General features: G+C 45.5%; 1 protein-coding gene across 2 annotated transcripts in view; it reads left to right on the forward strand.

Moving 5' to 3' along the window:
• Window positions 1-18,374, forward strand: part of DPYSL3 (dihydropyrimidinase like 3) — a 115,127-nt gene that overhangs the window by 80,244 nt on the left and 16,509 nt on the right. For both annotated transcript variants that reach the window (XM_055332880.1, XM_055332881.1), the window contains exons 2-6: window positions 4,848-4,936; window positions 9,381-9,565; window positions 12,254-12,418; window positions 14,466-14,527; window positions 15,417-15,497. In XM_055332880.1, the coding sequence (XP_055188855.1) occupies window positions 4,848-4,936; window positions 9,381-9,565; window positions 12,254-12,418; window positions 14,466-14,527; window positions 15,417-15,497 (582 nt within the window). The remainder of the gene's footprint in view (window positions 1-4,847; window positions 4,937-9,380; window positions 9,566-12,253; window positions 12,419-14,465; window positions 14,528-15,416; window positions 15,498-18,374) is intronic.

Below are 18,374 nucleotides of genomic sequence, written 5' to 3' on the forward strand. Positions count from 1 at the left end.
CTTTTTCTAACAAACTCCAAATTTTTTATGTTTTTTTTTTTTTCTGATCATTACCATACATTAGTGAGGAAAAAAGATTGGACTCTGTCAGACTTGAAGGGCTGGTGCTACCCTGGATTGTATGTTACATCCTTTTATAAGCTGCATGAACACACTCTGGCCATAAGGGGCAGGTTTAATGCAGTGCTTTTATAAGTCGTGGCTTCAGAGTTGTTGGATTCCTAAAGTTACCTGCTATAGCCATCTGGTCATCAGTTTGAGCCCTGGAACAGTCAGATTTAATAGCAAACAGTAAGGAGAGCCCTGTCAGAAAGAGCCCCTTGTCATAAGGTTTAAGGATAAGTGCTTCAGTGGCCTCAGGTGGAAATCTGTCCAGTGCCCAGAGGTAGAGACCAGGATTTGCTTCCCAGTGGAACTAATCAACTCTGTTGCTTAGAGAAAGTCGCTCGCCTTTGTGCCTATCTCTCCATTTGGAAAATGGGGACCATCTCTCTCTAATATACTTTGTAATTTAAATCTTTTAAAAAATATTTTCAAGTGCTGTAAATAATATGAATGGAATCAATATAACTAATATATAAAAGTGTTTACTATGTGCTGGTTATTTGATATGTGCATGTGTGTGTGAGCTCACACACACTCTCTCTCCCTCATTTATTCCTGGCAGCCCCATTGTGAGGTGAGCTAGGTATTATTATCCACTCTGAGCTAATAAAAACTGAAGTTCTGAGGGGTTAAGTCCTAATTCAAGATCACACAGTTCGTTAAGTGGTTGACCTGATTCTCCCATCCAGGGAGAAGCCAGCTGGACCCAACCTGGCCTGCTGGTATGCCTGGGCACCCCACTAGCCTTCCAGACCTCCCATCCTCAACCCTGGGCAACAGGGCAGGGCCCAAGGCAGTCAGAGTCCTTGGTTATTTTAGGCTCTCCATATCTTTATTTTGGGTTCTAGATAATCCCAGTGTGCTCTAGAAATATCATCATTCTTTGTCTATATCATCCCATGAGAAGCCTTGGTAGATGTCCAAACTAGACCATTTCACCTCTTTGGGCATCAGCTCACAGATGCTTGACACCATCAGCTGCTGGGAACAGAAAGTGAAGAGCCCTGCTGGGCCACCACATTCACCAGTCCTTTGTAACATCATGCAGGATGACTTTTAATCATAGATGGCAGATTTGTTTGTCTTGCTAGTTTTCAACCCTCGCATGTGTTCATCTGGTCTGTGAACTCACAGACAAGCATGTTTGGTAACCATTAAGGTTTGGTTTTATGTAACCTGAGGGTGGTCAGTGGTTCTGCTGTTTGTCAAGGCCAAATTCAAGGCTTGCCTTTCAGACTTTCCTGTGTCCAATGACAGTTTGCCTAGGCTACCCTTTGTTAGTGGATCCCACATCCATGGAAAGAGTTAAAATTAATGAAGTCATTTGATGAATCGCTTTAACAGAAGGTAGGGAATAGGCTGGGGAGCTCCAGGGGCAGCATGTGTTTGAGCTCTGTGAATTGAGGTTTGGATATCTCTGGTCTGCATGATGAAAAGAAATAATATTGATACCATAGCAGTCCAAAGAGCAGGAGTCTTGTTTCTCCCATCTCTGAAACTTCCACCGGCCTGTATTTCATCTCTGTGCTCTATCTATTTTGATTCCTGATTATTGAGCCAGAGAAGATATATCGAATTAGCATTTGAAGAGTTTCCAATGATGCCGTCGCAATGGTGTTAATTCCACTTGGATCACTCGTTAGTATTCCCTGAGGCACCATGGGCCTGAGATAGCTTTTGCCCCTCTGCTGATATTTGATGCTTGTTGAAGGAAGTAATGATCATGTCAGTTGGTTCCCTAGGCTAGATGTTCCCTAGACAGGAGAGTGGTCATATTTCATACCAGGGCTCACTACAGGTGCTAGCTGGCCCCTTTCCAAAAAGTTTACTTCAGTTCTTTGCTAGGAAGATAAAGAATGTCAGAAGAGCACTGAGCTATTAGAGGCAAACCTTATAGTTACCAAGACTATTACTACAAAGCTTCTTTTCGAGATGCTTCTCCTATCTCTCTAGACACACAGAACTGTGCCTTGGACACACAGCACCATGAGTTCCAGTGCTGGTCTCTGACTTGGTGCTGGGCTGGTTGATGATCTGCATGAGAACCATTTGTGGGGTTTATAAAATTCAGATTTAGTGGCCTAGAGCAGGGCCTGGGACTCTATATTCTTTTAATGTGCACACCCTAGTTTGGGAAGCACAGTCCTGGGACTGCCTTATATAATTTTGCAATTACTCTTAAAACAGTAGTCCAACTTTCTGGCCACATCACATAATTTTGTGACTCAAATGGCCTTTCCGTCATAATGACATGATGCAACCTACGTCCCACCCTTCACCCATTCGGCTTACCAGTATTCAGTAGCTGTCTAGGATGAGCTCCAGGAACAAAGGTGGAAAGATCAAAGCGATGTATAGTCCCAAGACCAAAGGAGTCTTTGGTCTAGTCAGGAGACAGTGGAACAGTGGAACCCCCTGAAGCACCAGGTTCTGGTAAACAGCAGTTGTTGTAGACAATGGGGTTGTTTGAGCAAAATTGCAAGCGGAGTAGGTGAAACTTGCTGGCAAGTCAGGTAATGCGTCCTGCAGGAGAAACACTTCGATTCGAGGCTTGACAGAGGAGAGGGTGGTTGTCAAAAGCCACGTGAACATGGCAAGAAGGCAGAGGGAACTTTTTTGCAAAGGCTTAGTGGCCAGAGAGCCTGCTGCATGTTTCTGAATTTGCTATGGAATGACACACGAGGCTATATGTGATGGAAATGAGGATGGACATAGAGACGAGCGCCAGATCAGGGAGGCCTTGTGGATCATGCATGGTGGGAATTTACATTTGATCTCATTTGTACATTTTCCTTGCGGCAGAGGTGGGTGTTTTCCTGGGTGCCTCCTTGATCCGTGTGTCTTTCAGATCCTCTCCCCCGACAGTATGACATGATGCAATTTCCTGCTCTCCTGTAGTACCTTGAACATGGGAGCAGCTAAGTGGCACTAAGCTGTATCCCATATGGATGCCTAGCCTCAAATCTCATTTTCTGGCCTGGTTCATACCCTTTTATTTCCGAGGCCAGAAATCAGCCTATTTATTCATAGACTTCCTTCCCCATTAAACTGATGTTCTTTGTGAAAGCCAGTTCAACTGCCTTGCCAACTTCATCTCTGCCACTTTCCTTCTTGATCCCTAAGCTCCCCATCTCGACACTGATCTTTTTCCGGTTTTCAAAGAAACAAAACTTCTTTCTACCACAGGGCCTCTGCACATGCTATCCCCTCTGCCTGCAGCTCTCCATTCCCACCCCATCTCTTTGATCATCCCTGCAAAGGCCTCTTTTCACCTCGGTTTAAACAAGCCCGCTCACCTATGTTTTGTGACACTTGATACAATTTTACGTTGTATTATTTATTTTTGTTGATTTTCTTTTTTCTTTCTTTTTTCTTTTTTCTTTATTGCCAGATATCCCCTTAGGTTTCATAAAAGCAATGACATGCAATGACAACTACTGGATCCTCTCTATGTATTTAGTCATACATATTAAATAATTACTTGCTGGATGAGTGGATAGATGAACAATGGATGGATGGGTGGGTGGGTGGGTGGATAGAATTGAAGTCTGTAAGTTGAATTCATAACAAAATGCAATGTACCATTCTCTCTTCAAGCTTTTCCATTCAGCCAGGCTCCTGAGATTTCTCTTCGCCGTCAGGACCCCAGCAAAGCTACCTATCTGTCTCTATCTATCTATCTATCTATCTATCTATCTATCTATCTATCTAAAAGAGAGGAAGTGAGAGAGAGAGATCACAAGCAGGGAGGAGGGGTAGAGGGAGAAGCACGCTCCCCATTGAGCAGGGAGCCTGATGTGGGGCTTGATCCCAGGACTCTGAGATCATGACCTGAGCTGAAGGCAGAAGGTTAACTGACTGAGCCAGCCAGGGGCCCTCCATTCATTCTTTTAATGAAATCTGTGATATTGAAAGCTGACACTGGTTGGTTCCTCTACTGACATATAGGAGCTATATGTCTATATTTCCTTAATTACCTTGGACTGTATGTGCATCATTTCCAGTTGGATCACTTATCCAAACTTCTTCTAAGTTATAACTTTTAAAAAAGACTTTAATTATAAAAAAACATTTTTTCATAATAGGCAACAGACACATCTCAGAAAATGTGAGAGTTTAATGAAGCAAATGTGAATCCTGCATAATTTCTCCACCCGGGTTAAAGACTAGAGATCTATAGGATACTATAGCTATTTTGTCTTTTTTCCATTCAGCGCTTTTCCTGTACATTCTATAAGCTTGTGTGCAATGTTTGCATACCTGTGTAAGAATCCTGAATTTTAAATATAGCATGATCCTCATGTCATTATAAAGACTTTCAGAGGCTATTTCATTGTATGTCTGATCCCAGGTTCTATTTTTGAGAATCACTGTTGAGTGCCAACAGGATACAAGATACTGAGGTATAAGTTATATACTACTTTCAATATTTACTGCTTACTGAGCCAGAAAAGATAACACAAGAGTGTCTTCCCTCAAGTAGCTATGTTTCTGAGTGGCTAGGTAGGTTGCAGACGCAAGAGGTGAAGCTCTAGAATAATTTGAATCTGGGGCAAATGTCAAAGACTGGATCCCTGACAAATATACCCAATTCAAACACTGAGTGCATTGAGCACACAGATGTCTTAAGTCACTGTGTTCCTACTAGACCTCTAGACCGGTGAACTGGGAAAACTTTTGCAGACCCCCTCTTCTCTGAATTCCTAGCTGTGAGAATGACTTATGTTTGCCTTCTTTTCTAGAGTGACCGTCTCCTTATCAAGGGCGGTAGAATCGTCAATGATGATCAATCCTTTTATGCTGATATTTACATGGAAGATGGTTTAATAAAGTAAGTATATAGAACCGTATCTTTATTTTTTTTGTACTTCCTTTCTTCCTGAGAGGCTCAGAAAGAAACTTGCCTAGACCTTTGGTTCCCTGTGTTTTTATTTCTTCTTCTCGTTAAAAAAATGAGTCTATTTTTTAAAAGATTTATAATTATTTTAGAGAGAGTGAGTAAGTGAAGAAAGGGGCAGAGGAAGGGGGAGAGAATCTTCAGACAAACGTCTTGCAGAGCGTGGAGACTGATGTGGGGCTCCATCTCAGGCCCCTGAGATCATGACCTGAGCTGAAACCAAGAGTTGGATCCAGGAGCCCCAAAGTGGATCTTTATTTTAACCCTTCGTTCTGGTTGCACATAATCCCTTAAAATGGGAGCTAGCCTTAATTTATTCGCATCTTGTGAACGAAGTGAAAAATCTAAATTCAGTCAACCAAATGATGCTGCAGGCCTCTTTGTGCAAAGGACACTAATGGGGCGCCCTATGCATCTTAGAGAAGTGGAAGATATGACTATTGTCCTTAAGTTTATTGAAAAGGTGTGCACATAGTTACAGCTCCATATAAACATAAGGCTCGTACATTTGGTATCACAGGAATTCAAGTGAGGATAAGTGATGTAGAAGTGCACAGAAAGGAGAAATCCCATCAGAGGATGGTTTGGGGCTGGAGAGGCCATTTGAACTGATCCTTAACTTACATGGAGTTTAGTTGGGCAGAACACAGAGAAGACATATATCTCAGACAAGATTTTCAAACAGGTACTTTAGGGATCCCTGGGTGGCACAGCGGTTTGGCGCCTGCCTTTGGCCCAGGGCGCAATCCTGGAGACCCAGGATCGAATCCCACCTCGGGCTCCCGGTGCATGGAGCCTGCTTCTCCCTCTGCCTGTGTCTCTGCCTCTCTCTCTCTCTGTGTGTGTGACTATCATAAATAAATAAAAATTAAAAAAAAAATCAAATAGGTACTTTAGAGATGTATACCTATCTTTTAAAATGATTTGCTTTTGGGAGCCTGGAAACTGTGCAATCAGGTTACATTTTTGTGCAGGTTCCCTACATAGTGACCTGTAAAAGAGGATTTGGTCTACACATAACTTTTCATCACGTAGAATGAGTTATGTCTCTGCACTGAACAGATATTGTAGAAGATTGATGTATGCAGTTCATCCTGTTAACCATCCCTGGCCTTGTTCAATTTTATTATTACATTATTTAAACTCATTGGATATAGTGGATCTCTTCCTTATCTTTGAAGACTTGGCTTAGATATAACTCTGTAGGTGGGTGTTCCTTGTCAGTCCCCAAATCTAGGCTGCTTTCCCTTCTATGAGCCTTCAAAACACCTTGTGCTTTTATGAGTCAACAGCCGTTCTGACCCTGTTAGGCTCTCTGCAGGCAAGGACCCTACCTTGTTCATCTCCATATCCAAGCACTTAACCCAGTACTTAGCATGGAGAGACTTTTAAGAAGAACTACCTTTCATTGACTGTGCAGTATGCGCCAGGCACTGTTAAATGTTTTACATGCGTAATTTCATTTATTTCATGGGCAATTCCATGAAGTAAGTACTATTACTACCCTTTTCTCAGATGAGGACAAAAAGGAACACAGAGAGGAAGTAACTTGCTAATGATCAACACATTAATCAAATACATTGAATGAATGAACAAATAAACATGCGTGAATGAACATCTTCTAGTTTAGTTGTCTTACCTACATAAACACCGTTTCATATTAGAAATAGGCAAAATGGAAATAGTGGGCAAACTAACCAATAATTAACAATTAATTAATTAGAAACAATAATTTCTTCAAAAATAAGCCCCAAGTAATCTTATATTTTTCTCGTACTAAAAAAATTATCGTATATAGTCGGCTCTCTTTGGAGATAGCAAGTTCCCTCATTTAGAGATTTTCAGAGACGGTGGAAGAGAGTAGTACCTAATGCTTCTTCCTCATTTCAGAACTCATGATGGGCGTCACTAATTGATCACAGCCCTTTTCACAATTGAGTCTTAAATACAGGCTCAGAATCGATCCTCACATAGTGAGTCAGGCATCTACTACCAGAGTTAACTGTGTAAATCCTTTTTGCCATCTCTATTAGAATAGACGAGAAGGCCGCTTGCCAAGGATGCTATAGAAGGGATGTAACCATCAGATGTGTGCGTTGGTGGTGGAGAAAAGGGTATATTAAAATGATCTTCATCTAATCCTGACATTTTATATATCTTCAAAAACATCCTGAATTAACAGAGCATAAACACAGAAATAATTCCCCCTGATTGTCAGATTGCTGTTTGAATATCTGTGAATATTTATGGAGTGCCTGTTGTGTGCAAGGTGATTGTTTAAGGCATGGGACCCATGCTATGCCACATGCTATGGTGGCTATCACTGGGACCCACATCTTCCCCCAGGGACCTTACAGTCTTGGTTTAAAGATTTATTTTTTTATTCATGAGAGACACAGAGAGAGGCAGAGACATAAGCTGAGGGAGAAGCAGGCTCCCTGTGGGGAGCCTCATGTGGGACTCGATCCCAGGACCCCGGGATCACGACCTGAACCGAAGGCAGACACTCAACCACCGAGCCACCCAGATGTCTGGGACCTTACAGTTTTTTAGGGGAACTGAGATATCTGTGTTTATCAAAGGGTATAACATTACCAGATAATATCAGTATCTAGTATTAAAGTAGGAGAATAGATGAGATTCATAGGGAAGGCGGATGCCATGTGGGGTTAGTATGGTTATTAATTATCATAGCTGATGCTTTTCGGATTCTCCTGTGCCGTGCCTAACAGCCTTCTGTGGGCCTGACATACTAAAACTTAATCTATATGACAAACCTATGGAGGAAACATTTTTATTACATTCTACAGTTGAAGGAATTAAGACATGATGAGGTAAAGTAACTTGGCCAAGGTCATGAAGCTAATAACTAGCAGGGATTGTGAACTCAGTCTGCCTCCAGGGTAGATCTGTACTCTTAATTATTAGACCTGGCTGTCAGTAGGGATTTGACCAAGGAAGGGAGGTGGGAACCAAACCTTTAAGGATTACTATGATCTTGAGTGGCTCAGTGGAGAAAAATTAGGAAGGCATTTCTGTTGAAGACATGGTATTCCACTAGTTTTCAAAACTGGTGGAAACACACAGCATATACACATGCGCGGTGAGGGCTACTAACTCTTTTTACCCTTGGTTCTCAATATACCTCAGACAAAGAGGAGGGAGAGAGAAAAATGAGAACATAGCGGCCAGTATCTGGACTATAATGGAGGTATCGTCAGAGGCTACATTTTTTTCCACAGCGTGTTTTGAATTGTGGTGACTCTGGAATGGCCCAGTGGGGATGTGGTGAGGTTGAATTCTTAGAGATGTCAAGAATACTTTATTTGAGTTGCAAGACTTAGATTTTGGAGGACCAATGGTAGACTTATTGTCCCCAGAGGGTGTCTGTCTTGGCTGACTGTGAACAAAAGGGGAACATGTTCACACCCCTGGTCGTGGGGTCCATGTCTCCCCAACCAGGACAGGATGCTTGTGCATCTTGTCTAACCAAAATTAACTGGCCATTTAGATCGAGGGTGTGAAGTCGCATAGAAGCCAAGCAACATCAGATAGTCTCGAAGGTAACAAAACATTTTGCCAGGAGTAGTTGTCTTCGTCACTTGCCTTGTGTAGGTAGTGTGTCTCTGGAGTACTCGTCAGCTTCCTCCTCACCTGAGTCCCCCTTTCTTCCTTCTGGGGATGCGCTGAAGCTTCTTGGGCACAGGTGTGTCTGGTAGAGGTTGTCACCATCCTCTTCCTTGGCTTGTTACTTCTGCCGAGGTGCCTGCCAGCTGGGCATCTGCCTCTTTGGCTTCCTCCTTTGAATCTGCCTTTGGCTGTGATTGACAGATCAATTATCAGGGAAGGGTGCAATTGGGAGTGAAGACTGAGGTGCAAAGTGACCCATGCAGATGCCTCTTGTTAGGAACACAGATGGACTCACTTAGGGGATAGCTAAGTTCCCATACGTGTTCTTTAAAGGATTCATTACCTCCTTCGGTCTCTCCTGATGGTTCATTATTTTACGCTCTCTGAATCCTTTCCCAAATGTTACTCTTCAGCCTTTACTAAGATAAAGAACAAAATAAAGCCATAACAAAAACACCTATTTTTTTTTTTTTAAACACCTATTTTTGAAAAAGTATTTCTTACACACCCTATATTGTAGACCTTGTCCGACCCCGGAGGTTGTAGTACCAAGCCAGGACACACGGTTCCGCCAAACAGCAGACCAGCACATTTTGTGTCTATATAAGTTGTTTTCTGGATGTACACTTGTCTGTATTTGCTTCTAGATTGTTAAGCTTGTGAATCACTTGCAAAGACCACGCTGATAAATATGAGTTGCAGTGTCTGAAACTATGTTTGTCTTCAAAGTTGTTCTCTGTCTCACCAGGCAAATTGGAGACAATCTGATTGTCCCTGGAGGAGTGAAGACCATCGAAGCCAACGGGAAGATGGTGATCCCAGGAGGCATTGATGTCCACACCCATTTCCAGATGCCACACAAGGGGATGACCACAGTGGATGACTTCTTCCAAGGGACGAAGGCCGCCTTAGCGGGAGGCACCACCATGATCAGTGAGTCGCCTGCCCTTCCACACTCCTGGCCCCAACAAGTGACTTTCTCGCTCACATGTCAACCCCTGTGCTCTCTGGTGACAGCTTGTACACATCTCTCACTTGAGTGTACAGATGTGCTGCCTGCCAGGACCTGAGGAGAGCAGGTGTGGCGAGCACCCTGGCAGCTCGCTGCAAGTGCCTAGGGAAGATTCACGAGGCTCGGGGCCAGGAAAACAGCTGGCCTCGCTTGTCCTATGATAGCCGGGGCTGGGGGTGCAGTGGGTGGGGAATCTCTGGGCCAGAACCTGGGATATGTGTGGACATGGGCCAGACGTTATTTCAGAAATTCTAACTGGGGCTTGAGGCAGGAGCAGGAAGAGAGTGAGGCAGAACAGTGGGAATGGGGCCCAGCATCCCCGAGAGAGAGAGATAATGGGACCTGCAGTTCTTGAGAAACTCGTGGGCTTCAGTGGTATTTACTGTTAGCTGGTCTGTACTGCATCTTGACCAAGTCCTATCTTAAGATGAGGCAAGCTGTTGGGGTGGTTTCCTTTGTTTGTTGGTCTCTGTTTTCTTTCTGTCTTTCTTTTTCTTTTTTTTTTCCCCTTTTATTCTGGGAACTATTGCGATTCCAGAGAAACCTAGGGAGTTGCATGCCATTGGATTACTGAACAGATAGCATTCCAAGGCAGTCCTTCCTGTCCCAAAGGAATCCCAGGGAATTGGGTCGCATCCCAGCACTGGGCCTAAACTTGGTCGGCCAGGGCACTGTTTATTTTACCACCATATACACCCATCCACAGAACAGCCTGAGCTGTGGAGTTGCTCATTGTCTTTTGCCTCCTTTTGACGGGAGCACCAGCAGGACTGAGCTTCTGCAAGTTGGGTGTGGAAGCCCAGGAAAATTGCATCAGGGCCATAAAAGGCACAATTCAGGGAGACCAAAGCTTTTCTGACCCCAGGGAGGAAGCCAGCTGACTTCTCAGTAGCTGCTTGTCCACAGAGGCCCTGGTGTAGGTCCATGCATCAGTGATGTAGTTCCTTGCGTTTTGCTTTATGATAAGCACACGTGGGCTGCTTGTGGTAGGAGGCTGAGAAAGTGAGTGATCTTGGTTTGGCTCTTGCCTTCGGGCAGGGAGATGGACCTGTTCAGTGTCCTGGGAGTGTGTACCGTGCTTGGTCTTCTAGGCTCGGAAGGAGCCAGAGGAAAGTCAGAGTTGCAGGTGATGAGAGAAAACCATACAAAGAAACACAAAGCTGTACATGTCCTTTGTAGATAATTTGAAACCCTGGAAATGCAGCGAGAAAAGAAAACCCATAAAGCCTGCGTGGCTGTTAACAGTGTGGCTGTCGCTTCCCTCCAGTTAAACAGAAATAGGGTCATAACAGACGGACTGTGGGTCAGTGGTGTTCTAGTGTACCATTTCACTAAATAATCATGTCATGGATGTCTTTCCATTTGTTTATTTTTATTCCATCACAGCATTAAAAATGGGTGCCTAAATGTCCATTTTATGAAGGTATTATATTTATTATTTAGCCAAACGTCTCTGTTGTTCAGGATTTTGATGGTTTCCAGTTTTCACTTAACACATTATAAATAATGTTTGCAGGGGCACACATCTTTGGCACCCACATTTTGCAAACAGCCATGTGTATTGTCTTAGGAATAATTCTTAGGCACAGGAATAATCATTGAGCTAAGGTATGAAAACAATCAAGAAATTTGATGTATATTTCAAAATTGTTCTTAGGAAAGGTGTACTGATTTGTGCTTTCCCTCAACTGCCCAAGGGGAGATATGGGAGTAGCACTTTTGCCTTATTTTCACCAACTGTAAATGTCTTTATTTTAAACAGTGCTGTCCATGGTTGCGGGTACTTCAGGAGTAGAGTTGGGTTTGAAAAGAAAATATGTTCTTTTTTTTTAAGATCTTATTTATTTATTCTAGAGAGAGAGCAAGAGAGAGAGCATAGGGGGTAAAGCAGAGGGGGAGGGACAAGCAGACTCCATGCTAAGCCCACTGTAGGGCTCCATCTCAGGATCCTAAGATCATGACCTGAGCCAAAACCAAGAGTTGGACAGTTAACCAACTGAGTCACCCAGGTGCCCCCAAAAAACATATTCTTGACAAAAAGTTTATGTGGATATAAGATCTGTGGGCTGAGCGTCAGGTTCATTCCACTGGCTCTTTCCAATGGTAGTAAGCACATGGATGCCATTGTCCTGTTACCTGACATAACTTTAAAACCCCTCTTTCACACCCTTAGGAGGGAGTCTGACTTTTTCCATTAGCAGTGACTTCCCATGATACTGGTAATAATGGCACATAGGAGGTGCTCATTGACATTTACCAAGTACTGACTGTGTGCCAGGCATCAGGTGAGATCCTTTTCATGCATTTAATCATATAACAGAATTAGAAGGAAGGTACCATGACATTCCACCCTCTACCTCACTGAGCACAGATTTCAAAGATAAGAAAACTGGGCTCTAGAGAAGCTAGTGATTTGTCCAAGAGCAACATGGGTATGTGATAGTTAAATGATGAGCAATCTGGAAACTGCCGGGGAGCACTTTCTAAGGTTTATTCCATGCTCAGGAAACAGACTTTGCAGCCCTGGCTAAGCAAGCAGGGGCAGGCTTATTCAAAGGGGAGCAGAGACTGGGTCAGTGATTTACCCATGTGGGGCCTGTGTCGTTCAGTTGACCACGTGGTACCTGAGCCGGAGGCCAGCCTGACGGAGGCCTATGAGAAGTGGAGAGAATGGGCGGATGGGAAGAGCTGCTGCGACTATGCCTTGCACGTGGACATCACCCACTGGAATGATAGCGTCAAGCAGGAGGTGCAAAACCTCATCAAGGACAAAGGTGAGAAAAAATAAAATTAAAAAAAATTAAAAAAAAAGGACAAAGGTGAGGCCCTGTGTGCCCCCCTCCCCTCTCCTTGCTTGGAGCCTGGAACCTTGAGCATGAGTGGTCGGTGCAGGGGGACCACTGCATTCCAGGCACATTGTCTTCGTGTATGCCATCTTACTCTTTACAGGATCCCCATGATAGGGATGGTCATGCTCGGTTCATGCATGGAGAGCCTGAGGCTCAGAGTAAGTGTGGCCTGGGATCACAGAGCTAGTAAGCAGTAGTTATTCGCAAAGTCTGTGCTCTTCACCTCCATGTGACCCTGCCCATTTGATAGAGGAAGAAACTGAGGCCAGGAGAGGTTAACATCTTATAGAAGGTCACACAGCTCCTAAAAACGAGATTAGGAATTTTTCACCTTCATTACTTGAAGATCAAATCATGACTGCTCTCAAACAGTGGCATCCTCAGAAAAGGCTACGACAGTTGTGGGAGCAAAGAGGGGTTCATATTCAGACTAGGAGCTTAGGACATGGAAATGGGCATGGGTCCCCTCTGAGTACATAATTTAGGTTTCCCTTGTCATCTTGGATCCTTCTGTTCTCCGCTTCCTTCTACCTTTTGATGGTCAGATATTTTATGAACACACACTACCTCCCTCTATACACGCACACACAGACACGCTGTGTGCTCGGGGTTTTAGGGAAGTATAAGGAATGGTCTCTGCTGAGCGTGCAAGGCAACAGGAAGCAGGCCAGTGAAGAGCAATGGGGTAAATGCCACGAGGTGCAGAATATTGTAATAGTAATAGCATTATACTCATTACAATCCCAGTACTAATACTAACATAAGTAACCTGCATTGTTATAACAGTAACTTAATAATAGATGCAGATGCCAGAGTGCAGTGGAAGAGCGTGTGCTCTGGGTTGCAGGGGAGAGGGTGGCCTCTCAGAGGATGAGCTTTCCTTTCCATGTCCCTCCTCATCCCACCAGCTGTGCCCAGACCTTCCTGATGTCGGATATGAGATTAACCCCCTCCTTTCTTGTGACACTTTTCACGCCCGGCATCTCATGGACCGGCTTTAACACCCACTTCCCTTACAAAGGGCCTGGGTCATTCCGCAGATGACGCACAGGCTTATGGGAAGGGTAGTGTTGGGAAAAGCTGCCCCGAGCTGAACCACTCTGGGTAGGCAAGTTCTCAAGTTACAACCGGCTTTTGGCCTGAAACACTGTGGGCTGAGATGGCCCTAATGGTTGGAGACCAAAATTGTCCTCTTTTCCCCAAAATGACTCTCTTGTTCCCCAGCCCCACCTATTTATATAAATACTACATTAATAGTCTATTTTGGGGTGAAAAAATAAATAGCTCTTTCCTCATAGCCTGGAAGGGCTAGCTTAGATATGTAAGCACAGGGTACACCTTGACTTCTGCCCATTAGCTCTCGGTTCCTCGAGGATCTGGTCTCCGCCTTAGATGCACCCTCCACCCCCCACCACCCAGGCCCCGGGTAGAACCAGCGTTCCTTACGGAGTGAAAGAAACCATTCCCAGCAGCCCCATCAACGGAGCTCAGATACGTGCCAGGTCTGGTGCAGAGAGCTCCGTGTGTGTTGTCTCCTTTAACGTTTCCAGCTGCCTAATGAAGCGGGCTCTTGTCATTTTTCCATTTTACATGTGAGGAAACCAAGAGGTGTGAGGTATGGCAAGCTCACTGAACTAGTACGTGGTGCCACCCCCAGTACGTGAACACGCCTGGGGTGCTGCAGTGATTCTCGAGGATGTATACTGCCTGGAGTAATAGCAAAGCTTACCCCTCTGGGCTGGGGAATGGGGGGAGCAGGCAAGACAGGTGCAGCAGAGCCCATTCTGCGGTGACACCATGTCGGCGTTGCTGCTTTAGCACGTGAAGAGAGGATGAGAATGGGGAGCATCTGATTTATATCAGACAGGTCCCCATAATGCACTCGGGCCCCATGACGATGGGAGCAGGGGAAGGAGAGCAGTCGTGCTAATGTTGTCTTCCTCCTCTTTTCCCTCCCTTCCCTCTCTTGCAGGGGTTAACTCCTTCATGGTTTACATGGCCTATAAGGATTTGTATCAAGTGTCCAACACAGAGGTAACAAGCCATTGCTGTGTGGTTTGAGGTATCTGGATGGGTTTCCCATTGTTGTTGGTGACCTTGGCTCTTTGAGCATGAGTCACTGTGGTCGCTGTGGGTGACTGCTGGGCCAGAGTGCTTCGTAAAGCCCTTGCGGTCCATGCTGCATTTTAAATAAGGTAACAGGCAGGGTGCCCACGCAAGGCAGACCAGGAGCTAGAATTTCCACTGGCAGCAGCTTTCTCAGAAGGACAAGAGGAAGGGCATGCCGAAGTCTCCATCTACCAAACGAGCCCTAAACCCTGCATGAGCTCATTGGAAGTATGAGCTGCTCTGGCTTTGCAGGTTTAGGGAGGGCCTTCTGCTGTTTGGGGTCGTAGCTATCTCTGACGCTCAGGGCATGCGTTGGTTTTACATGAATCTCACGTTTTCAGAGGAAATAGAAGGAATGAATTCCCATCGCTCCTGGTTACGAGGTGACAGGAGGTCTACCTTGAAGGGTTAGGGAATAGGGATGTTAGCTGGCCCTCGAGCTTCTGGCCCTGCTGTAGCAGCCCTCAGGGGCACTTGCTGAGAAGGATTGCGAAGGTCTGTCCCAGCAAAACAGGAAATAATACCATTAAATGTGTGCTGGAGGCAGAGTAGAAGGTTCAATGGCACTATGTGTACATTTGCCCTGTCCGCCAAGGAGACATGATCTGTTCTTTACAGAGACGGTTTCCTAGAGTTCCTTTGGATTTGGAATTCTTTGGTCGTGCATGATTTAGCCTGTGTTTCTTGCCCTAATCACCGGCTTCCTCTGGTTTTCCTCATTTGTTTTATCTATGGCCCTAGTAATCGACCCCTGTGTGATGTTGCGGAATGGCTCAGTGGCTTGTGAAGGTGACAGCCACCCTTTCTCTTTCAGCTCTACGAGATCTTCACCTGTCTAGGCGAGCTGGGAGCCATCGCGCAAGTTCACGCTGAGAATGGGGATATCATTGCTCAGGTAACGCCACGCAGCTCCCCAGAATGTGCTCCCTGCACAGGCTCGGGTCTCCAGCCCTCCTCTTTCCTTCTTCCTTCCTCAGTATTGCATGAGCTCTTCATGTGCATGAGGCACAGTCCTAAACACTGTACTGAACACAGAACCTGCCCTAAAGCACATGCCAGGCTAGGAGGAGGGAATGAAGATAAGCGAGGGAGAAAGGTGAGGACACTGAAATAAAGAGCCATCTTGGGGGATGAGAACAGGCATCCCAGAAGAGGTTTTCGAATTGGGCCATGTAGTGGGACTGTGTTGCTGATTCTCTTTGAAAAGGGAGTCTAAGCTCCATGACGTTCTCTGTCCTAGAGAAAAACCCTAAGACAGCACTTCTCAGAAATCCGATCCAGGACTGTAGAACTCATGGCTTTAGATGATAAAGAATGTAGGTCTTGGGGGTGATCAGATACCCCGCTGGTTTCCTAGAAGTTATACTGAGAACCTGAAGGCAGGAGTGAAGAAATCAGGCCCCAAGGCCCAAAGTGATCGTTAATAAGGAAGCAGAAGGCACTCTCTCCATCTCCTGAGTCGCTTAATGGGCTCGTTGCACAGATGTGTCGTAGCCAGGGTCTTGTTTATCTCAGAAGCATTCAAGATTGGCCTCCACTAGGAGGAGGCAGCTAGAGGAGTGAGAGCTCTCTTGGTCCATTTAATAACGTCCATGGCAAAATCCATTATTCATTCTTTCAAAGAGTATGTCCCGAGCATTTTGTGCCAGGCACGAGGCTATTGAGGTGAGCCCAAACAGACGCATTCCACAGTTCACTCGTCCTTGGGCTGTGCCTTCATTTTAGAGGTTGTCTGGGACTTGGTGAATGTGGTCCACAGGGATGTGGGAACCGTGGGGCCCACCCTGTCTCAGACCCGTTAGCTTCTAACGGCAGGGACCATATGGCAAATGCTTGCTTCTGTGTGCCTGGCACTGGTAAGTGTTCCAGTGTATTCTCAGTCAATCTTCACCTGGTCCTTCAAGGATGGCTACTGTCTGCCCTGTTCAGTAGAGGAGCATGCTGGGCTCAGAAGGATTAGGCCACTGGCCCGAGGAGCACAGCCAGTAACTGGGAGAAGAAAATCTTAGCCCTAAGGCCTTGTGGCTGAGTGGGCGTCTTCTCTGAGTTGGTGTGTCCTGGGCCTGTTGCTCCATGAGCCCAGGTGTAGGTCCCCCAGGGAGACAGCGCCTCCCAGCAGGACACGTCTCTAGCTGTTAGGGTTTCACACTCTGGATGTTGTCTCACCAGCGGAGGAAGTGAGCTAAACGTGTAGTTTCCTCTTGCTGACCAAGGAGCTTAATGAGTCAGGCCCCTGACAGCCCTTCCCCTCATCCCCCACACACCCAGAGATAATGGAATCATTTTCCAGAGAGGGTCCAGTGCTTACGGGAGGCATATCCTGGTGGCATTAGGGCCATATTCCTCCACTTGCTTGGCATTTTCAGGGCAGCAGCCAGAGGATCCAGCCCTCCCTCCAAGATGCCCTAGGAACCAAACTCCCTGCTGTTTCCTTCTAGACCCTGTAGAGGCAAACAGGCTCCATTACGAAGCCCCCTTTCCAGCTTGCTCTAGTGGCTCCTTAGCCCAGAACTGTTTCTGCTTCCGCCCTGCCCCATGCCCTCTCTTCCCTACCTTGTGAAGGATTTGTTTGTTCTCAGGGAAAGAAAGAACGTTTTTCCATTTGGATGAGTTTCTTGTGTGTATTTATTATATTCAGACTGAGCCGAAAGATTTTATCACAGTGTCTAAATGAAGGCAGCTGGTGTACTCAGAGCTGAGCAAGAAGAAATCTCTTTTGCGCGAATGTATTCCCAAGGTTTCAAGTGGGCAGGGCAATCTGAGAGTGTAGCACCTTTAGCCATTCATCTATCGGTATTTATTGAGCACCTACTGTGTGCTGAGCCTTGGAGGGGGAAGATGAAAAAGACAGGGTTTCTTTCCTCATGGTGCAAACCAGAATCATGTCATGGCCCACACTGTGGTGTGATCACAGCAACGGGCAATGCATCTAAGTGCTCACTGCTCCCCCACCCAGGTACGGCTTCCGTAGGCCTTTGCACACCCTCCTTAATCTTCCAGCTATAGGGACACCATGGCTTTTAATGGGACTTCCCAGCAGGAGCAGTGCATTGAAATCACCTGTGGAGCTTAGGGATTCCTGGGATTCTCCTAGTCCCGGAGATTCTGATTTAGGAGGTTGATAGTGAACTTGAGGCAAGTGTCATTTGAAAACGTTTCCTCTGTGATTTGAACGGGCCGGGCCACTGTCGCTTGAGCGAGCTTCCTCCTGTGCCCCCTGCCAGTGCTGTTTGAATAAGATCAAAGTGAATGTGTCAGGCGACACAGAAGAGGCTGGGGCTGGACACTTCTGCCTTGGTGTGACTTCAGGAGGCAGCGCGGAGTGGAGACTTACCGAGGTTGAGAAGTCAGTGTGTTCGGCCCAAGTTTTGACAAATGAAACCATGAGAATGAAAAGTGAAGAAGAAACAGTAAGAATGAAAAGTGGGGTAGTGAGAATGAAACAGTAAGAATGAAGTGAAAAGAATGAAAAGTGAAAAAATATTTTGCTGCAAAAATCCGCCTTGGCCTCTTTCTCTAATCCCATAGAGTGGGAGACAGTGATCACTTCACTTCTCACAACTGCTTAGAGTGTTTGCATCTTTCTTCTTGCCCCTTAAAAAAAAAAATGATATGATTCAAAACAAAACAAAAGACAACAAAAAATATTTCTTCGTTGGCAGGGAGAAGGGCTCCCTTCCTTTCTAGACATCTCATAGTTCCAAAGTGCTGCGGGGCTCTGTTCGGGTCCCTCCCTCTCCCTCGTTTCACCCACCGCAGTGCAGAGGTTCAT

Source organism: Nyctereutes procyonoides, unplaced genomic scaffold, assembly GCF_905146905.1.
Source record: "Nyctereutes procyonoides isolate TBG_1078 unplaced genomic scaffold, NYPRO_anot_genome, whole genome shotgun sequence".
Taxonomy (NCBI): Eukaryota; Metazoa; Chordata; class Mammalia; order Carnivora; family Canidae; genus Nyctereutes; species Nyctereutes procyonoides.